At 38.4% G+C, this 23723-nt stretch overlaps 2 protein-coding genes across 2 annotated transcripts in view; one reads left to right on the top strand and one right to left on the bottom strand.

Annotated features, from left to right (window-relative positions):
* Positions 1-23723, top strand: part of LOC134741007 (homeobox protein aristaless-like) — a 509271-nt gene that overhangs the window by 204860 nt on the left and 280688 nt on the right. The window lies entirely within an intron of this gene.
* On the bottom strand, positions 1849-23304 carry LOC134740968 (elongation factor G, mitochondrial). Its single transcript, XM_063673648.1, has 13 exons — positions 23126-23304; positions 22600-22746; positions 21254-21573; positions 20353-20591; positions 19182-19349; positions 18059-18270; positions 17586-17642; positions 16678-16859; positions 15796-15957; positions 15407-15525; positions 14630-14842; positions 3190-3391; positions 1849-2052 (listed from the first exon to the last, which is right to left on the bottom strand). Exons 1-13 carry the CDS (start codon positions 23198-23200, stop codon positions 1911-1913), a joined length of 2238 nt encoding a protein of 745 aa, XP_063529718.1. The 5' UTR covers positions 23201-23304; the 3' UTR covers positions 1849-1910.

Raw genomic sequence — 23723 nt, 5'->3', positions numbered from 1 at the left:
GGACCTAACGGGAAACGCGAATCCGAAATTTCGCTATCTGCCTATTCTGCCTCTTTATCGCTCGAATAGGCAAGAGTGACAGAGATTGTTAGATAACGAAATTTCGATTTTCTTGTTTCGCGATAGACCCTCAGATTGTGGTAGTGGTAGTAGAGCCCCCTTTGCAGTGTTTCGCGTAATATTTCCTATTAATCCAATAATATAAAGGGCTTTTAAAAAATATTTATCAGTACGGTTTTTACTCACTATTATTTTTAGTGTTTTGTGTATTTGTATTTTTTTTAATTGTTAATAATATTTTGCATTGGTTTTGATACAAAATATTATTAACAATTAAAAAAAATACAAATACACAAAAAACGAACATAAAAATAAAAAAAGCAAAACATAGCCAGCCCAACGGGTCTTGAACTCAGATCACTAGCGCAAACTAGCAACTGCGCCCAAGGTACCGCTCGACCAGGACTATGTGTACAAGAGCAGTCGAAATTAGCCTATACATACTTAATTAGTTACTGATTATTGATAATTCGTTAACGACGTTAACGTTATAACGTTAAAAGAGATAATAAAATATGACATTGATGCATCAAGGCGGTTTGTTTACAGAGGACCTAACGGGAAACGCGAATCCGAAATTTCGCTATCTGCCTATTCTGCCTCTTTATCGCTCGAATAGGCAAGAGTGACAGAGATTGTTAGATAACGAAATTTCGATTTTCTTGTTTCGCGATAGACCCTCAGATTGTGGTAGTGGTAGTAGAGCCCCCTTTGCAGTGTTTCGCGTAATATTTCCTATTAATCCAATAATATAAAGGGCTTTTAAAAAATATTTATCAGTACGGTTTTTACTCACTATTTTTTTTACTGTTTTTTTTTTGAAGTGTGTCTCACGATAGTTTAAGTGCGAATAAAGGGCTTTTGATAAAAATTCAATACAATTTTCAGTTGTAAATTTCCGTATTCCAGTGACAGTAATATTCATGTGCTGCATCTCACTCCTGCACGGCGTCGTGAAGTACCGGCGAGAGTACGTGTTACGTGGTCTCATTCTCTCACTAGTCTAAGCAAAATGAGAGACGCAAATACACATTAGAAGAGTTTTTGTAGTTATCGGTAGAACATTTCGCGACACTCAATTAATAAGAATATCATACGCTTAAAGTAACTCCTATCAGAACGTTAAAATTATAAAGTATAATTTTCATTAAATATAAAAATAAAATAAAAAATTTGGCATCGCTGGGATTTGAACCATGAATCATAGTTTGACAATTAACTCAAATAAGAATTTAAAATTCATTTCCAATATTTTTAGGGTTCCGTACCCAAAGGGAAAAAACCCTATTACTAAGATATTGCAATACTTTGCAGTTTTTACAGATTTTTGAAGTAAAACTTCTTTAGGCGCGACTAGAGGGTCTCAGATTTTTTTTCTGTCGGAAGTAACGCTCAGTAGTGACACACGCACAACACAATAGGACACACGTCAAAGTACCAACATAACGATAAACGTCATCGTCAAAGAAGTTTTACTTCAATCGCGCGTAAAGATTACACGCACACACTTTTTTATGATGAAAAGAGACTGTTGAGTGTAAATATATTTCGATTAGATATTTTTTGTTGTGTGCGGTAAATATCAACACGTCTTGGAAAATGTTTGAGTTTTGGGAGAGATTATGATAATCCGCAATTTGTGCACAATCACGCCATCTTTTGGTGGCCAGTCGTCCACCACATTCACCTTAACCTCAATATACAAATAATTCTGTTTAGCAAAATGTGCAAAAAAAGGTCTTAAGTTATGTTGTTTCTATATTGTGTAGGGAAATCAAAAACAAGTAATAAATTAATAAATAAACATTTATTGCTTACAAAAATTACCTAGTAAATAATTCTAAAGGCGGTTAGTTTTTGTTTTTCTTTTTATCGGGGACTATGCCCATTTCCTCCTGGTACTTCCTGATGAGTTGCTCTTGTACGTCCGGGAGGCAGGGGGAGTAACGACTGTATTCCATGCTGAATTCACCCTTGCCTTGTGTCATAGATCTGGATAAAGAAAAGTTGTTTATTAGCTAAATTTACAATCAAATGTAGTTTGTTCGAAAAGAGAAGAGTTGTGAAATGCACTGTATGTGTGCCGCACGCACACTCAAACAAAATCTCGACCCGTTTCTCCAGTAAAGATTTTGTTTGAGTGTGCGTGCGGCGGCGCATAGATACTTATGGCGCACACATACAAGTCGCGCGCAGTGCGTGTGTATGAAGCATAGAGTAACTTATACTAGAGCGATACTGTCATAGTAAATTTTATAACCCCAGTAAATTCACTGCCATCTGTCGACACACTTTAAAACTAAAACTAAAGATTTATAAAAATACGATAGAATGTATTTAAATATAGATAAATGATTTTTTTTATTTGCATTAATTATTTTTATGATTTTGACCCATGTTCTTTCACTGATATGCGTTAAAATTGTTAAATAACAAACGAAACCGTCAACGCCATCTATACGACTGTAGGCCAAAACTAGTAGCGCCCTCTGAACGAGAATCAAATTTTCTTGATTTTCGAGGCACGTTTTTTCCTTAGACTGTATCCATCTATTACGGAGTTATATCTATCTTTGGTATGAAGATAACATACTTTGCCTTGTTTATACTATGCCAATACATTCTACAACTCTTCTCTATCCGAACAGACATACAAACCGAGCAGTGATGATGCAGCTGAGCAGGCGAGGTGTTCAAAATATATGCAATCGTTGTTAACCCCGAAATCGACAACACGGAAGGTCGTGAGTTAAAAACATTCAAACATACAACGCTTATTAGTTATTAGGGTGGTTCAAAAAAACCTATATAAGGTTACGTACCCAACAATTTACTGAGTTCTCCAGCGTATCTAAACATATTATTCAACTGGACCTCAGCATACACTGTGGTCCATCCTTTGGCTCCCTCTTTCCCAGTAATAATGCCTCCTCGCTTGTTCAGCTGTCCGATGACTCTCCAATGGAACTCAGTGGCCTTACCTCAGTTCTCCGGCGTATCCAAACATGTTATTCAACGGGAGCTCAGCATACACCGTGGTCCATCCTTTGGCTCCCTCCTTCCCAGTAATAATGCCTCCTCGCTTGTTCAGCTGTCCGATGACTGTCCCATGGAACTCAGTGGCCTTACCTCAGTTCTCCGGCGTATCCAAACATGTTATTCAGCGGGACCTCAGCATACACCGTGGTCCATCCTTCCGCTCCCTCGTTGCCAGTAATAATGCCGCCACGCTTGTTCAGCTGGCCGATGACTGTGCCGTGGAATTCTTCAGGCATGGTCACTTCCACGTACATGATGGGCTCAAGGATCTGCCAGGCACCATCTTCGAATACTGCGAAAATAATTAAGTTGATGTTAATAAAAAAGTAAAAAAAAACCGGCCAAGTGCGAGTCGAACTGGCGCACCGAGGGTTCCGTACTTTTTAGTATTTGTTGTTATAGCGGCAATAGAAACGCATCATCTGTGAAAATTTCAACTGTCTATTAGCTATCACGGTTCAAGAGATACAGCCTGGTGACAGACAGACGGACAGCGGAGTCTTAGTAATAGGGTCCCGTTTTTAGGGTTCCGTACCCGTACCCAAAGGGTAAAAACGGGACCCTATTACTAAGACTTCGCTGTCCGTCTGTCCGTCCGTCTATCTGTCACCAGGCTGTATCTCATGAACCGTGATAGTTATACAGTTAAAATTTTCACAGATGATGTATTTCTGTTGCCGCTATAACAACAAATACTAAAAACATAATAATATAAATATTTAAATGGGGCTCCCATACAACAAACGTGATTTTTTTGCTGTTTTTTTCCGTAATGGTACGGAACCCTTCGTGCGCGAGTCCGACTTGCACTTGGCCGGTTTTTACCCTTTGGGTACGGAACCCTAAAAACAATGTAGTCAAATTGATGGCCTAACTTAAATAATACTGAGATCAATATTTTGGCATATTCGTTCTTAAAACACCACATTTATGTTAACAGAATAATCACGTGTGTACTTAATTATGAACACTTAATCCGCTTAGATAATTCTGCTGCTGACAAGCACAATACAATTCTATTCACAAAAAATGCCCTTTGTCTACTGTCAGGTAGTTTTGTGGTAACTTGTTTCGTAATTACTTGTAACTAAAGCATGACACAATAAATACTTTCAACAGATTCAGATTCAGATTTTTATTTGTAAAAGAATACAATTTTTTTCACGTCATATTTCTGCATGATTTAAGATTAAACTTAAATGCACGGTAGATATAATTAAATACATTTTCAATATATCAGTTATTTGTAAGTACATGTCAAGTAAATAATCAGATAATAATGTTATAAATTGATTTAGAATTTTCCTTTCACGTTGTTATGTTGTTACTAAGCCTACTTCAGTTTATTGGTATCGATTGGTTCAATCGATAATAGGCCTTCCGTCTTTGTAATAAGGTGCTGTAGTATAAAGACGCTGCAACTGATCACCTATTTACGGCCGCTCGTCATAACTCACCGTGGTCCAGTGGCACGCAAGCTGGACTCGTAAGTTAGAGGACTGAGGTTCGATCCCCAGAACGGGGGAGCTTTTTGTATGTTTTTTCGTTTGTATTATCGGGGGATAATATGCAATTTAAAACATCAGGTTTGCAGTCAGTACGAGAAAAGCAGACTGGCATTTAAACTTGCAACGGCAAGTAATGTAGACATAGACATCCTCCGCTCGGTTTGTGATTTAGGATTGTAAATGTAATTATCGAAATAATTGTGTATCGAAATAATCCGGACATCCTACCAGCGGACGTTGATATATTTTTGTATTGTGAGTGGCCGTCTTAACTACATCAAAGGGGTAAGTTTTAGTACTAAGAGTAGTGGAGTGTTTAATTTGAAAATAGTCGATAATATTAGCTATTTAGTGTTGTAGCGGAGAGTAATGTTAATTGTGTTTTGTTTTAGCTTAACGTCATGCCCTTTTGGTGTACGGCTATAATTATTATAAGAGAATAAACGACGGAGCTAGCTTTTGCAATTGGCAGCGGTTTGGTTGAGTACCTCGTCGGTCACCAGACGGAAACTCACCTGGCGTCCAACATTTAGTGTTATAAGATAGTTTAGTTAGTCTTAATAAATATTGTTAATAATTTCACTGTGGCCGTTATTAATTCCCTTGTCAACCCGTAACAATTTGGCGCCTAACGTAAAAAAAAAGAAAGAAACGGTTGATTGGCAAGCGGCCGTCACAGGTCCAAAGGTCGTTGAGGTGAATTTCAATTTTTGCATCGTAATCCTCGCGTTGTAATTTTTAATTATAGTTTTTTTTTCATAGTTAAAGTATAGTTGATGATTAGGTGGTTTTGATTTCGTATTAAGAATATTAAGATAGTATTAATATAATTGTTATTAAAATAGTTTTTTAGATAAGTAATTTAGGGGAATTACATTGTGACTTGTTGCATTTTCGTAAAAATTATTGCTACGGTTAATGTTAATCTGGATAAAATTGTTTTTTTTATCAGTGTGGCTGTTCGCAGATTGTCTTGCGTATTTTTTTATCCTAATTACTGATTTTTGTTTGTGAATTCTATTAAGAATGGATCCAAATTTTTTATTGAAGGATGAACTGGAGTTTGAGCTTGCAAGCCGAGGTATTGTTTTAAAATCAGCGACAGTGCCGGTCATGAAAAGGCTGTTGGCGGAACTAATGCATTCAGAGCTGGACAAAGGTTCAGGTTTAGAACTTAAGGCACACAAGTCAGGTTCTGTTCAGTATGACCTTGAAGTGTGTTCGGCAAAACTGCAGGTTCTGTCAAATTACATCGCAGAGTTGACTGGCAAACCAGATAGGACTTTGTTTAAACGGTTGATCTCCAGACTTTATCACGTTCAAAACAGGTTATCTTTAATGAAACAGGTGACCGAGGATGAGGGCAGTCGCAAGGAGGGCTTACTACAGCAGTGTCAGGTTCTGGTAGATAAGCTGGAAGGGCAGGACGACATTATAGAGGGCGAGGACCTGACTGTAGACGATAAAGAGACATTACAGAACACTTTAGGCGATTTAGGGCGTTTAATTATACAAAACTTGGAGGGTCAAGCTGGTGCAGCTGGTGTTCCTAAGGAAGCAGGGGGCGCTTCGGCGAGTAAAGTGGAGTGCGGGCACGGGGAGGTTTTGGATAGGTGTGATAGGAGTGTTGCGTTTTCAGCTGATCAGTGGGAGCAGAATAGAGGTACTAGATCTAGGTTGATGCGTCATTCGACCATTAATGAGGATGATGTGCTACCAAAACGGAAGTTAGTGCCGGTGCATCAGTGGGGTCTTAAATTCGCGGGAGGAAATAAAATGAGCGTGAACGCCTTCTTGGAACGAGTAAGTGAGTTAAAGGAAGCTAGGAATGCAAATGACATGGACTTATGGCGTTCCGCGATTGACTTTTTTGAAGGGGACGCTTTAGTCTGGTTTAGGGCCAATAAGGAATATGCAAATAGTTGGAATGAGTTGGTCATTCTTCTGAAGCGTGCGTTCCAGAGACCGTATTATCAGGAGGAGCTTTTAGCGGAGATACGGGCAAGGACTCAAGGAGGTGACGAGACGGTTCTGATATATATTGCTGTGATGCAGAACATGTTTAACCGTTTGCCTAACAGGGTCACGGAGCGTGAAAAGGTCCAGATAATTCAGAAAAATTTATCACCTTACTTCCAGCGTGCCATCTGTAGGGATAACTTTGATACACTTGCGGATATGATAAACGTGCTGAGAATTGTGGAACGAACGAAGTTGAACTGTGATAGTTTTGAGCAACCCAAAGTGTCTGTGAATGTCTTGGAGCCGGATCTGGCGTATAGAGGTGTGGCAAATAGTGTAGACGGAGCAGATAAACGGGTAGGAGAGATTGCAGAAATCAAGCCAACACAGGGCCAGGGACCGGTTCAGGCAGTAAGGCGTTGCTGGAACTGTCGAGAAGGTGGTCACGTTTTCAGGCAGTGTTCGATGCCGAAACAGCGATTATTTTGCTACAGATGTGGGAAGTTTGGAACAACAACAAAAGATTGTGGTTGCCAGGGAAAAGAGCAAGGGGGAAGTTCGAGTCTTGCCAACTGAATTTCTCCCTAGGACGTGAAAGTTGTGAGTGGCAAACATGGTTGGACACAATAAAGAACTTCTTCGCCCACAATGATGGTGATTTGTGCCCGTTAGTAGTAAAAAAGAGTAATGATAATAGAAATTATGTAGTTTTAAGTATTTTAGGTTATGATTGCGTGGGATTGCTCGATGGTGGAGCATGTCGCACGGTTACTAATGCAAGATTTGCAGAGACTCTTACGAGACTTGGGTTAAAAGCCGTTAAGAGGGATCCGATTGAGATGTCAGTGGCTGATGGAGTGGCACACCCGATCACGGAAGTAGTTGATGTGCCCATAAACTTCGACAATCAGTTTAAGGTAATTCCGGTTATGGTCATGCCAGCCTTAAAGCAGGATTTTGTCTTGGGCCAAGATTTTTTTGATGAGTTCGGCATTGGATTGCGGTTTAGGGGTAAAAGCATAGATAAAAAGGTAGAATTAGCTGCGATTACGGTAACAAACGCGCCGGTAATCATAGCTAGAGAAAACCTCACTTCGAGTCAGCAGGGGTGTTTGGAAGTATTGATAGAAGAGATGAAGAACTCAGTCGGAAATGGGTTAGGGAGAACGGACATCTTAAAACATAGTATAGACACTGGGGGAAGTAAGCCGATACATCAAAAGCAGTACAATTTCTCGCCTATTGTAAAGCAAGCGATTGAAAAGGAATTGGATGACATGCTGGCCAAAGACGTAGTAGAACCATCTTACAGCTCTTGGTGCTCGCCGGTGCTAATCGTTAAAAAGCCTAATGGCGAAAACAGATTATGTCTGGATAGCAGACAGCTAAATAAGGTTACCAAACGAGATACGTACCCTTTGCCTAGAGTCGCAAATATATTGGACAGTTTACGTAATGCTAAATTCTTGAGTACTATCGATTTAAAATCTGCCTTTTGGCAAATTCGACTAGAGGAAGGTAGCAAAGAGAAAACAGCTTTCGCGGTTCCGGGCAGAGGGCTGTTTCATTTTAAGGTGATGCCGTTTGGGTTAGTGAACGCGTCTCAGACTCAGCAAAGACTTATGGACATTCTGTTTCAAGCTGAGGAAGGCAAAGTCTGGGCCTATCTCGACGACATTGTTATATGTTCGGCGACATTCGAAGAGCACTTACGCCTATTAAGGAAAGTTATGACGGTTTTGAAGAAGGCTAACCTAACAATTAATGTGGATAAGTGTAAATTTGCTAGGCCTAATCTAAGATACCTTGGATACATCGTAGACAAGGATGGTCTTAGAACAGACCCGGAAAAGGTGGAAGCCATATTAAACTTTGCTAGACCCAAAACGTTTACGGAATTGAAGAGGTTTATAGGGCTTGCAAGTTGGTACAGGCGCTTTGTTAAGGACTTTGCAATGGTGGCAGCTCCACTACACGACTTGACCAAGGGAAAGAAGAAGAAGTTGGACTGGACTGAGGAAGCTGAAACAGCCTGGTTAAGCCTAAAGACCTTGTTAACTTCAACACCGGTGATGACGTGTCCCGATTACACGAAGCCGTTCGTCGTTCAGTGTGACGCCTCCAGTACAGGCATCGGAGCTGTTCTTTGTCAGCGAGTGGCCGAAGTTGACCAGCCGGTAGCTTATTTAAGTCGGAAACTAACTGATACAGAGGCAAAATATTCGGCTTCAGAAAGGGAACTACTGAGTGTCGTTTTTGCAATAGAAAAATTTAGGCCGTACATTGATGGGACTCATTTCACGGTTGTGACGGATCATAGCGCGCTACTTTGGCTTCATAAGATGAAAGACCCTCATGGCAGATTGGCACGCTGGGCTATGAAGCTACAGCAATTCGACTTTGATATCATTCACAGACCGGGAAAATGTCACATAGTTCCTGATGCGTTATCTCGAGGTGTACCTCAGACAGATGAAATTGACGTGTTAGAAATCCTAGATAGTCACAAAGACACCTGGTATAGGAATAAGGTGGCGAAGGTAGCTACTGAGGGGCAAGAAACTGGATGGATGGTTAGCGATGGTCTCCTGTTTAAAAAAGTTCCAATGAAGGAATTTCCTAATGACGAAGATATGTGGAAACTTTTCGTGCCAGAGCCGCTACGCCAGAAGGTTCTACAAGAGTGTCATGACATTCCCACTTCTGGACATTTAGGGATAAGGAAAACATACTTCAGGATTAAGCAGAAATTTTTTTGGCCCAACTTGTTAGATGACGTGAAACAATATGTGAGGGCGTGTGAATGTTGTGCCAGTCGTAAAGTTTCCCAAGAGCTGCCTTTAGGTCATATGGGGCAGCACAGAGAAGTAAAGTGGCCTTGGGAAGTAGTAGCCATGGACTTTATGGGTCCCTTTCCAAAGAGTAAGAAGTGTAACACCATGTTATTAGTAGTAACTTGCTTGTTCAGTAAGTTCACCGTTTTATTTCCTCTGCGTACGGGCAAGGCGGATAAAATGTGCGAGACTCTAGAAAAACTATTTTTATTACTTGGTGCACCAAAAGTAATCGTTTGTGATAATGGAAGACAGTATGAGTCACATTCATTTAAGGACTTAGCTGCAAAATACTGTATAGAAATTAGGTACACTCCACATTATCATCCGCAGAGCAATCCAACCGAGAGGGTGAATCGCGTGGTAGGGACAATGATTTCTTCTTATATAACATCCAAGAAACATAATGAATGGGATAGCAACATAAACGAGTTAGGTCATGCAATCAGAACGGCAGTTCATGAGACTACGGGGCGAACTCCTTCATACTTATTTCTAGGTAGGGAAACTACGGTCTCGAATTTAGCTCCCATGCCGTCAGCTCAACCGATAGTTATTCCAACCGATAGTGTCGCCATTAATACGGGACCTTATCTCAACAGTCTGGAAGAAAGAAGGGCTATATTCAGAGAGGTGCAAGATAAAATAAAAAATGCACATCTCAAAAGTAGTTATCGATATAACCAAAAAACAAGAGAGGCAACCTTTGAGGTGGGTGATATAGTCTGGAGAAGAACCAAACATTTGTCTAAGGCCAGTAATAAATTTATGGCAAAATTAGCTCCAAAATTTGACAGGGCTGTCGTAGTGGAAAAACTTTCTGATATTGTGTTTAGATTAAATAATGCTCATGGCAAGAACATAGGTGTATGGCATATCAAAGATTTGAAACCCTACTATGTAAAAAAATAAATAAATAAATAAATTTATTTATTTTTATTGAGGGACGGGGCATGTTATGTTGTTACTAAGCCTACTTCAGTTTATTGGTATCGATTGGTTCAATCGATAATAGGCCTTCCGTCTTTGTAATAAGGTGCTGTAGTATAAAGACGCTGCAACTGATCACCTATTTACGGCCGCTCGTCATAACTCGCCGTGGTCCAGTGGCACGCAAGCTGGACTCGTAAGTTAGAGGACTGAGGTTCGATCCCCAGAACGGGGGAGCTTTTTGTATGTTTTTTCGTTTGTATTATCGGGGGATAATATGCAATTTAAAACATCAGGTTTGCAGTCAGTACGAGAAAAGCAGACTGGCATTTAAACTTGCAACGGCAAGTAATGTAGACATAGACATCCTCCGCTCGGTTTGTGATTTAGGATTGTAAATGTAATTATCGAAATAATTGTGTATCGAAATAATCCGGACATCCTACCAGCGGACGTTGATATATTTTTGTATTGTGAGTGGCCGTCTTAACTACATCAAAGGGGTAAGTTTTAGTACTAAGAGTAGTGGAGTGTTTAATTTGAAAATAGTCGATAATATTAGCTATTTAGTGTTGTAGCGGAGAGTAATGTTAATTGTGTTTTGTTTTAGCTTAACGTCATGCCCTTTTGGTGTACGGCTATAATTATTATAAGAGAATAAACGACGGAGCTAGCTTTTGCAATTGGCAGCGGTTTGGTTGAGTACCTCGTCGGTCACCAGACGGAAACTCACCTGGCGTCCAACATTTAGTGTTATAAGATAGTTTAGTTAGTCTTAATAAATATTGTTAATAATTTCACTGTGGCCGTTATTAATTCCCTTGTCAACCCGTAACAACGTCTTCATATATTGTAAGATACACTATTTATATTACATTTTCGATCAAAATCGATAAATTCCGATCAAACCAGGGTGCCTAGCCAAGTCACAATCATTTTATAGAAAACGATAATCGAAACTTAAGCAATGTATGGAAACTGTATCACGTGAAGTTTGTATCCTCTGTCATCACATACATTTTGTTTTTCGATTGGAGTTTCGAGTTTGTCAATAATCGATTGACATCTTGGCTACGCCCTACGACAAATATAGTATAATTAAACAATTTACTGAATCAAGTCTTACTTTGCAGAAGTCCATAGTAATTAATGATTAGAAATCAGAACACTATTTACTCTAAGAACAAATTAAATTATTTTCTATGAAAATATTTTAATTTGTGGTTTTTCAAGTAGACACACTACTATTAAAACTATAAACTGAAATAAATATCATATACGAAGGAAAAAATGACCAAAGCCTCCAGTGTCCAGAGCTGGAATCGAACCAGCGTACCCCGTTTACCGGACAGGTGCCTGCCTTTTTTCCTTCGTATATGATATTTATTTCAGTTTATAGAACACTATTTCTTTGCTATTCCGCTAAAGTGAAAACAAATTATACTTATTTGCGTATCTTTAACATTAATTACACATTACCTATTGACTATCACGTTATTATTTAGTTATTACATGATCAAATAAAAGAAAATATAAAAAAACAACGGGTTGCACTCTGGGAGTGCCGGCAGAAGTCAAAACTTGAATATTGTATTTTACCACATAAATGATAGTACTTTTATACTGATGATTAAAGCAATTTGTGCAAAATTATTCCCTATCCATTCCAAAATATCAATCACTTGAACAATATTCATTTATTGCGCTATCGTACACAAACATCGTACAATTTATATTACATAAAAAATTTAACACTTCAGAACTATTACAACTATTTAACATTAAAAAGTTTATCTCTCAGAAAAATCAACTTCCATCCATAATTTCGATCAGGTCACGTGTCCGTCTTACGAATTTTCATTCTGTCGGTCACGTGAGCTATCGTGAAATCTGTCGCGAGTTTAACATTTTTTCCCCATCACAAAAAGGGCACAGCGCCGCTAACGAAGTTTTCACTTCAACAAACAAAAGAGAGTCAAATTGTCTACAACAGTGGTGTGTCCGATTTCAATAGAAACCGATACCTTCTTGTACCCCGAAACGGGGTTGCAGCTTACCAGGCACAGCCTGGGCTTGTCGGGCCTCTAGGGCTCATGGCATCTATGTAGCTTCAGCCGTTTAGGCCTCAGCGGACTTCTATGATTAGGCAACTTCACGCCTTGAGGCAGGAGACAAATGGCCCCCCAACATAAGTCTCGACCACCGTGGGGTAGGAATTAGGGCAGCTCCTAACCCATACACTGCTCCACTACCGTAGACACGGACTCTCGGGCAGTAGGGCGACCGATTTGTATATATAGCGACCGCCGTCAAAAACTTCAACAGCGCGATACAAGACATCTGAATTTGAAATTGAAAATTAAGACACAATTTATAGTATCCAATTTACTTTAAAGCGTGCAACTGATAGAAAATTTACCGATTCATTTACTGACGTACAAAATAATACGATAAAAGCAAGGATTTTGTTCAAAATACGATTTTAAGTTCTAGCGTTCGCAAAATTCTAGTACAAATCGCGACATTTGCGCTCGTATAGCCACCTATTGGTTGACCGTGGAAATACAACGAAGGCCGCCTGGGCGCTTTGAAAAGGAACTGGTCAACTGGACTTCGGGATCTATTGTCCGAACAGGTAGTTTCATGGTACAAAGAGATTATGCATTTTTGTTACTGTTAGTTTATGAGTGATAGATTTTTATGGGTACATTTTATTATCAATCTTATTGTCGAAGCGTAAAGTTACAACCACCGTATTGGTCAGCTTATATCCTCAGTTTTCGTTACGGATAATAAAATGTAGAATCACATCATAATACAAGTGCGAAAAATAGGAAATTCGAAACGATGGTGTTAAATCGACACGAGTTGCGAATTACATATTCGCACATATATCGTACAACATTTTACAGTACATATGGCCCTTTAAATCTTCGACATAGTTACGTAATGTGCTAATTATCGCACTAGTGCGGCAAAGTAGCACCATATGTACTGTAAAGTAATATACTTGTACCTCTAGTTTCCAGTTAACATATATTGTTTAATAAGTTTCATTTCTGATAAGGTATAGTTTGTCAAAGGACTGTCTCATTTCAAACATAGACAGAGAGAATCATACTATATTTGTCTAACTCTAGTACTAGCACCCAAAAGAAAAGGATGAGTGGGTGCATTGGGGTAATTGCGAAATTGGGTATATTCCGAAAGTTTATAAAAACTAGAAAACTACCAAACGCAGCGATATTTTCTTACTGACAACATTACTTTAGACGCCATTGTTATCGGATTTGACGCTGCAGTCGCCGTTCGTCGCTGCTAGCGTAAGTGTGTGAGCAACGTGCCGTCTCGACAGACAAGTGATTTTCGCGCCTTTTAGGGTGATTCGCAATAACCCCAGCACTCTTTTCTCGGAACCCAGGGAACTTATGAAAATAATTGTTTTATAGTATTGTGGATTTTGTCTTTTACTATTGATTGAGGGGAACACGAAGTCCACGTGTTGTTTTTTATTTTGTTTCGGAAATACCCATCTGGATTTATTACGATACACGTATGCATTCGCAATAATCACACCTTACATTTTTATAGAAATGGCCGGTGGTTCTCAAACTAGGTATATAGTTAGGATAAAGAAATATTTAAATATGTGAGGTTCATATTTTCTTGCAATATTCTCTTGAAAGTATTGTTTGACAATTTACAGGGATAAATCCGAAGTAATCAATCCGAAATGACCGTATAAGCGAAACTATTAACAAAGTTTACAATATTATAAATAAGGGGCAATTATAAATGAAAAATAAATATAAACCATCAGTCTATGTGTAGTAAGATCTACTTTTCAACTATTTCGGAATTACCCGGGCATATTTCGTATTTCCTCCAAATGTCCAAAAAAGTGAGACATGACAATAAATAAGCATAAAATAGAAACAACAGTGTATTTTCGTATGTAATGTCCACAAATCATAAGTCTGATTCATCAATGTTCAAGAGATAAGAAAATATAGGAAGTACAATTTAAAAAAAAGGATTTTTTAACTGTAATGCTGTTGTTTACTCAACTCGTCAAAATTTCTATCGTAATTACCCCAATGCACCATACTTATAGTTTTTTTTTGTTATTTACTGCCAATTTGGTTTGACCAACTATGTATCGCCTTATAATAAAGTATATTGAAGACATTATATTGTGCGGTGTATTTAAATGGTCACCTTTATTCCGTTTGTCAAAATTAAAACGTCTAGGGTATTTTAATGCCCACCCACAGGCTAATTTAAGAACTAACTTACCATCTTTGACAGCTCCTTTAGCTGCCAGGAAGAACGCCAGCTCGCTAGAATCAACGATATGATGGGCGCCATCTTGAAGACGGAACTTGACGCCAGATATCTTGTGCCCGGACAGGTAACCCTTTTGACACGTGTCGATGAAGCCGCGCTCTACGCCTGGCACAAACGGCTTGGGTATGTTCGTGCCTACGGTCTCGTCTACGAACTCCAGCACTGGAAGGGTTAAACAATTTGGTTTTAGTTGGTTCAATATGAACATTCTTATATGCGTGTATGAAAAAGATAATCTTAATCAATTTAATAAAGCAAATCAGTTTATTTATTTCTACGATCATAGATAAAGCGATACTAAGACGCGGGAAGTAATGTAGTATATTTTAACTGACAAAATTGACAGCTTAATTAGATGGAGGTGTCAACGGCTAACGTATAGTCATTCAGTTAACTGAAAACATTGCTACAATATTACTCAGTTACGGGTGTTTCTCTTCCTTTACCTACCTCAAAACTTACAAGCCTTACATACAGTTTTGGCACAGGCGCCTTGAACATTTAGCTAAAACTAAAACCTTTGGTTCCCGACCCGTCCGACTTTCGTGGAGAATAAATAATTAAAGTAAGTTACCACAATTAGCGGTCTGATCATCGTCACTCAACACTTCAACAGTGAACTATGAAACTTACCATACATTTTTTTTTAGCAAACGGTTTAACGATGACAGACGGTTTGGTGCAACCGACCCAAAGTCCCGTTTAAGTTTAAATAATAAAACTTACTGGTGTTCTGGTGGGGTGGCAAGGGTTCCATTATACCACAAACACGGGCAAATTGACCAGCGCCTCCCGACTGCTTCTTGTGTAGGTAGTCGAATGTGCACGAAGACATCATCGTTTCTCTGAAAGTTTCATTGCAAGTAAATAAACCATCAAGGATTTGCCACACTGGATGCGTTCTGCGGTCAGCGGTCAGGTCAAACCCGCATTATGTATGAACAACATTGACAGCAACCTTTGAAGTTGTAGTTTGACCTGACCGCTGTCCGCAGAACGCATCCAGTGTGGTAAATCCTTTAACGACAACGCGTAGGGTAAGGGCAGAGGGCAAAGGGCATTTGCCAGACTTTAATGGAACTTTAGAACAACCACTATGCCCTAGCTATGATTACCTGAAAGCGACCTTAGGTTTTCCAAGTTCCACTGGGCAGTTATATTCTCTCTCCATTCGCTGAGCGTATATTTCTAGATGCAGCTCGCCCATACCGGACACGATGGTTTCTTTGTTGTCGCTATCGTAACGGAACTGGAATGTCGGATCTTCTTTGGTGAACCTGTTCAAAAGGTAGATTTTTAGCTAGAGCATAGAAAACAGTATAATTGTACGAGAAAAACAAATAGCAAATTGTTTGATCAGAGCCGCCAGTCAATTTTTCTACTGCAGCAAAGTGCAACGGTATAAGTTGACGTCATACCTAACTAGTTTTAAGACGAACTGACTTTAAAATAAAGTCATGTCAATACCTAATACCCAGGGTGGATTTCTAATTAGTATAATACGAAAGGGCGAGACAGACAATTTCACGCCACTTCCATACTAACCACCCTGTAATATATATTTGACTCAAAAGCCAATTGTGTCAGTAAAAAAAACGACATATTGTAAATAGTAAATTGTACAACAAGGGCATAAAGCGATCCATTATTAGCAGAGGCAATATAGTCGAGGATAAAAATGGACATTTATGCCTGAGTTATACACTACTTTTCACTTCGATCGTGAGTAAAATATACAAAATTATTCAATATTGTCGGTTATTTTACCGTATTTATTCAAGAATAAAGAAAATTGTACTCGAGCCGGTCAGTGGCGCCCTGGCAGGGCTGGCAGTTTGTATGGCAGATGCAGGACTTTATTGCTAAGTCAATAAGGGTCGTAATAGATAATTATACTTTATAATTATGCACAAGAGCGTAAAAAGCGATTTTATGTCGTCTACGCACGACTTAAAGTCGAACTTTACGAGAATGAGAAGTGAAAGTATATTTTTTACCTTTGGACAGCTTTCGAAAAGTTATCTCTATCTTTATTATTCTTCGGTTTGATTGCCATGGACACAACAGGGTCCGGTACCACAATAGACTCCATAGCGAGATTCAGTCGTCCGTCGTTGACGAATGTGTCGCCCGATGCGCAGTCTACGCCGAACAGTGCAAATATGTCACCGGAGAATACCTGTCAAATAAAAAATAAATAAATAAAACGTTTATTCAAAGATCTTACTTGCAACTAAATACATATGTTCTTCTGCCAAACCACATAGTGGTTTGTTGGCAGACGAGGCTCCTTTGCATAGTTATAATTGTCATTTAGCAGTATGATTATGGTATCAATATGTGTGAAAAGTAACAGTGGCCCGACGCCTTTGATGTTTGCGTAAATGCCGGCACCGCACAAGAACACATTAGGGTTGTCACAGACTTTTACACAACTGCCCAAGACTTACACTTGACTTATTACACGCTAGCCCTGTAAGTAGTACCGAGCTACTAACAATGGCGATGTATGCAGCACGGGTGCGCGCGTTTAACGCATATCAGTGAAAGAACATGGGTCAAAATCATATAAAAATAATAAATGCAAATAAAAAAATCATTTATCCATGTTTAAATACATTTTATCGTATTTTTATAAATCTTCATTTATAGTTTTAAAGTATGTCGATAGATGGCAGTGAATTTACAGTGGTTACAAAATTTACTATGACAGTACCGCTCTATCTTATTATATTCTTCCTCTTTGCTAATATTGATACGGTTTTGACACCCCGTGGCACTGACTAAAATAACCGACTTGGTTTCACATTACATCTCAAAACTTTTTGTACTTAGTAGAAGAATTGCGTTGCGAGACTTGCATCTTTTTACATGTACCTAATGTTTTTGATGGGATTAAGGTTACCTCATTCACTTCCTCCATGTTGCTCGAGTGCATACGGACCAATCGGGAGATTTTCACCTGAAAATAAACAATTATAACATTAAATTAAGACACATTGGTACAAACTGGCATTATAAAAAATCATAAATACGAGTACCATATATTAAAATAAAAGGGAAAAATATACAGTGTATTTACATGGCCTTTAAATCCCGGTCTTTGGATAGGCTTGTGTGGGGATATAGATCCAACACGTAGAGGCCCCTTGGAGAGCTTTAATGTCATGTAGAACGCCTGCTGGAACCCATTCACAGGCGCACACATAGACACACATAAACCGGTCGCAGCAGGCATTGGGACTATTGTAGAAAAAGGGAACAGTATACAGTCTATGGATTGAAGTTTGGGTGGACAATGAGACTGGGTTATTGCAAAGACGTCCGGACACCTGCCATATTTGTTATTATGAGTAAGTAGTAAATAAAGGTAATTACCTTCTTCCCAGTCCTCGCGTTAAATATATTATCCCCCCTCTTCAACATTCCCTGGTAACACCTCAAATACGTCAGCTGGCCAAACTTGCTAACTTCCAGCTTGAAAGCCAACCCCACAAACGGTTTGTCTCCATTCCTTGCTGGGTCTAACACTATCGTTTCACCTTCCTCTCCTTTCTTCTCGTTTAGCGTAGCTGTGTTCTCAACTTCTCCTAAAATTCAATAATCAAACATTTATTATATGAGTATGACTATAATAGTGTTTTTTAAACAGGAAGGGTACGTTGACAGATGTCATCTCAATACAAGTTTGCGACATTTAATGTTTTAAGGTTATAAATTGTATGGAGATGACACGTGCCACCATACCCATCGTGTTCGAAAAATACTATATTTCAAAAGGCAATAAAATAAATAGACAAAGGTTTATTTCGGCAATCCGAAAATGAACTCTGTCGTGATATATAATCATTAATTCTCGGATACGTTTTTTTAGCCGATTTGAAGGTCCCACTGCTGGGCAAGCCTCTCCAGTTGATTTATACGACTCTCAATACATTACATTATTCTTATCTTTGTTGTTTTTCTTTTTACCTGTCGTGATTGTTTCACCGGAAGATCAGCGCTGGAAGTCGCCAGCAACATGCTGAGGTGAGACCATTTCGTGGCACTTTTTCTTTCTATATTTCTCTGTTTTGTATAATTTTCTGTTTGTGTTTGTGCTAACGAATAAATTATTTCTATTCTATTGTATTCTATTCTTATCTTAACCCATTGAACGCCACGGCCGTCGTGCGCGGCGCGTCATTATCAACCATGTCCGAATGCACGAAGGTTGATATTGGGCTGTAGCCGCGCGCGGTAAAAGGGTTAAAAAGAAATGAACTGTGTACTACAATAGCCGGGTCCACACAGAGCGAGCATACGCGCGAGGCAATTTCCTCGCGCACAAAACGGCCAGTGTAAACATGCCTCGGCGGTGGCGGCGCGCGCGTGGCACGTCTACACCGACCGTTTTGTGTGCGAGGAAATTGCCTCGCGCGTATGCTCGCTCTGTGTGGACCCGGCTAATAACATGCGTCTCTCCAAGCGTCAAAACTGTTAAGCTAAAAGTATAGCAAACCTGGATGGGGAAGGTATTCCAAAACAGCGTCTAATAATGGTTGTACTCCTTTATTTTTGAGAGCTGTGCCGAGCAGTACGGGGGTGAAGGTACGTTTGAGCGCTGAGCGGCGTACGGCGCCTTTGATATCGGAGACGGTTGGGGTTTTTTCTTCCAGGAACAGTTCTCCTATAAAGGAAAGTATGATTCAACAATATAATTGTGGTATTAAAAAAATTCAATCATTGTGGTCAATAAAAATCTTATATTATTTATCTACACATATATAATAAACCACCTGTGATGTGTTGAAAAACACAAATTACGGCCAGCATAAAGATAAACTATTTAATATTTTAATAAATGATAAAATTGCGTAATAATAATGTGGACATTGATTTAATAATTACATTTAAATTTCGTACATGCTGAAAAACAAAGGAATTTGATTCGACCTAATTTCTAATGACTTTTTATTAAGTGTGTGATGAACTGCCGCAATTACGATCGTAACATGCGGTTCAGTGCAAAATATTGTAGGCAGTCGTGCCTGAGGATGGATTCCCGACGAATCCGAAACATGTCGCCAAAAGCGACTAAAAATAATAGTGAGTGAAACCATACTGATCTAAATACTTTAAAATATGTCTCACGCAGGTGGGCAAAAATTATCTATTTACGAATAATAGGGAAGATAACTAAATCATCTTTTATTTGAAATAACTAAATAATCCGTCATTTGTTATTTTGAATTTATCTAGATCAGTTTCATTTTTATCTAGATAAATTAGTTGGGATTTTAAATAAAAGATGAATGTCAGTAGTACAGTCATGTAGAACTAGAAGTGGTCGGGCATGATGGAATGAAAATAACATACAATGTCAGTGTGACGGTTTGGCCCGACGTGACATTCTATATAAATTTATTATTATAAGCTTACTTCAATAACAAATGAGGTCAGTTATCTTCATCTAGATAATTTATCTAAATAAAAAAGTTGTCAACGCACTATTTGTGATTGAATTTTTCTTTGAATAAATTTATTTGAAATAATTATCTAAATAAGAAATTATCTAAATAACGCCCAAGCGCCCAACGCTGGTCTCACGATAGTTTAATTTCGATTAGCTATAACTTGTCGAAAAAGCTATAACTTATTGACCATTTTCATAAAGTCAACATATAACTTACCTAAACTTTCATCAACATTAGACAAATGCTCAATCAACTCATGCCTCCTCTCCTGCACTTCCGCCCTCCTATCCTGTGGAACCTCATCCAATCGGATCTTCTCGCCATAATCACCGTCAAAGTATATAGCTTTCTCTTCAATTAGATCTATAATCCCTTGGCACTCTTTCTCGAGACCGATCGGTAGGTGGAGGAATGCTGCGTTGTGGTTAAGTTTGGATCTCATTTGTTTTAGTACCCTGGAATAATGCACATTACTAATATATACAGGAAAATACATGTAAGAATATCTACAGTGTTAATATCCAAATGCAGTAATATGTGGACAGGTGCATGGATAAAATTTGGTTCCATATATTTGTACGTAACTGGGAGTGTACTGACAATAATTTGTATTGCAATATAGTACACAAATACAGCAGATTTTTTTTTCACCGTTCGAATTTACGAGGCTTTTTTAATCAATTCAGTAGCTACAACAGTGGAAAGTCGGGTATGTGGAATAGGTATACATTGGAAGTGGTTACTAGCCAACTTAAATATTACTACTACTAGCTAATTTAAATGTTACTAGCTAATTAAAAAAAATGTTTTTGTTCAGCAAAAGCTACTTTAACCAAATTGTCACAACCACGTTGTGAAGAGGTGCCTTTCCATGGCTGCAGGGGAGGAAGGGGCAGGCCAGTAACTACCTGGCTGACAAATGTCCGGAGAGACATGAAGGAGTTGGGCTTGTCCAGTGACGACGCTTATTAGCGAACAAAGTGGCGCCTCAAAATTAGGAAAGCCGACCCCGCGTAACGGGACAAGACGAGGACAAAGAGGAAGAAAAGCTACTTTAGCCAGATGAAATGCCATAGATGCCATTTTTTTCCAATTTAATTTAATTATAGCAACATACCTTTCTGGATTGGACCCTAATCTATCCAGCTTATTAATAAATGCCAAGCATGGTACATTGTATCTCTTCATCTGCCTGTTGACCGTCAGTGTTTGACTCTGGACTCCACCCACAGCGCACAAGACCAATATTGCCCCGTCCAACACTCTCAATGCTCTCTCCACCTCCACAGTGAAGTCTACGTGCCCTGGTGTGTCAATGATGTTGATATTATGGTCCTTCCAAATAGTGTATGTGGCTGCTGATTGGATAGTGATGCCTCGTTGTCGCTCAAGTTCCATGGAGTCCATGACGGCGCCTACATTGTCTTTGCCTTTTACCTGTAAGAAAAATTTGGTTTTGTCTTGTTCTTGTTACTTAAAAATACTTTCATATAACAGGACCGAAGAAAGGGCATATAATACTTTTTTGCACAAATTTTCTGTACAAATGGTGTCTTCGTAGCTGCATGCAACTATTTTGCCGTATTGAACAATGCAGAAACTGTTGATTTTTACTAAGGGATTTTTCTTAAGTTTGTTTTCCCACTGACCTAATCTAGAAGTAGCTACTTGTATGATGTTATTATATCAATACAGTTTTAACAAACGTATTATTGAATTTTCCTTGTTTATTGTGGAACGTACCACATTACAATTTATACACCTTGTAAACCTTGAAGTGCAGATGTCGCTAGTGACCTAGTAGCTATACAGTGATGTAATGTCACAGTTATGATGGATAAATTCGCGGTGAACGATGGATGGTTAGCTGCCAAATTTGGTGATGTGTTGGTCCGGCAATCAAAAGGAGTGGGTTCGAGTCCGTTAGCCAGAGTTGATCATTGTTGATTTTTTCATTTTGATTGACATCTTTATTTATTTTTTACTATTGAGATCTATCAATCTATTCACACTGTTTATACATCACAGTATTTAAATTAAATTAACCTTCAACGAAAGTTAACAACCTCTTAAGTCATTGAGCTGAACTTAAGGTGCATATAATATATGGCTTCCATATAATGGATTACTTCGGATAAGCCTTTAGCTACACAGCTACAAGCTGTATAACACCCCACCTACATGTCAGTTTTTTATCAGTTTTTTGATTAATCTGATAAGTATTGGTGTCTGAAAATACCTGAAGCTTCTGGACAGGACCAAACATGATTATGCTTGCTTTCCTAATAAAAAAGGTGTGATACCCATTGTATTGTATGATGCGATATTGTGTCTACAGAAAAGTTATCTCTTAGTCCCATTACAATTCATACAAAATATATAAAAAGTCCAAAAGCCCTAAGACTGAAGTTTTTCATATTGTATATAGCTGAGACTTGATATATTAAGGTATTGTTTCATTACCTCATGCATAGCATCTATTCTGCCGGTGTAGAACAATATTCGCTCTGTAAGTGTAGTTTTGCCGGAGTCAATGTGGGCTGAGATACCAATGTTCCTGATCCTTTCCAGCGCCTTGTGTTCTGCATATTTGACATATGATGAGTATTTCTGTAAAATAATTATATCTTAATTATTGGAAAGGTTAGCAAGTTCACAAGTATTCAATGGGAGTCTAGAGTTGACGAAAGTAGAGAAAAATAAACTTCACAGTCTGTATGAGAAATAGGAGTCCAATAAGAACCGGCATTTTCCTATTAGCTTTGTCACATGGGATCGAGAACATGTAAGAAATCGATTCTTTTCAATCCTAAATTCCAAGAATAACACAAGAAAATATGGTCAAAAGGTCATCAATATTGACATATTGGTGTACATATTGCTTATTGAGTAATAACATTAGGTCTCATAAATTATTGACGGCGAATTACGTAAATATAAAGCGAAATTGGAAACTAAACTTATTAATACCATTAAAAATATTTCTTACCTCAATTTGTGTTATACCTGACTTATTAACATTCCGAAAGGCATTTGCTACTTTTAGCGCGTTCAAAATAGTCATTGTTAAATAATTATCATAAATTAAATATCACAGAATAAAGTTTTTTGGATTAAAATTTGAGGTTATTCATATATGTCATCCTAGCCTTATTGTTGGTAGCTATGAAACATGAAGTTAGCTTTTAATTCCAACCAACGACAAAATAAAGAAGGATATACACTAGTAAACAAAAAAAGGGGCCCATCACAAACAAAAATCTAAAATATAGTTGGTCAAACCAAATTGTCAGTAAATAAGAACAAAAAAACTACTCCTGCACCAAACTGTCTCTGTTTAGCCCAATGGTTGACTGGTAGAGAATGCCTCAAGGCGTTAAGTCCGCCATTTGTACTCTTTTTTGTGTAAATTTGTGCAATAAAGTTTAAATAAATAAATATTCTTTTCTTTTGGATGCTAGTACTAGTGTAAGACAAAGATAGTATGATTGTCTCTGTCTATGTTTGAAATTAGACAGTCCATTGACAAACTATATCTTGTGTAGACTTAGCTTTATTACAGTCCGAATGAAGCTAGCAAGGATTTA

The sequence above is a fragment of the Cydia strobilella genome, chromosome 4 (assembly GCF_947568885.1).
Source record: "Cydia strobilella chromosome 4, ilCydStro3.1, whole genome shotgun sequence".
Taxonomy (NCBI): Eukaryota; Metazoa; Arthropoda; class Insecta; order Lepidoptera; family Tortricidae; genus Cydia; species Cydia strobilella.
This window is presented reverse-complemented; position numbering and strand designations above follow the sequence as displayed.

Coding starts and splice junctions, on each gene's coding strand:
- LOC134740968 (XM_063673648.1), bottom strand. CDS start 23,200: ATGACTATTTTGAACGCGCTAAAAGTAGCAAATGCCTTTCGGAATGTT. Junction 21,574..22,599: donor GAATAGATGCTATGCATGAG/GTAATGAAACAA, acceptor TTTTTCTTACAG/GTAAAAGGCAAAGACAATGT. Junction 19,350..20,352: donor TAATGTTGATGAAAGTTTAG/GTAAGTTATATG, acceptor TTTCCTTTATAG/GAGAACTGTTCCTGGAAGAA.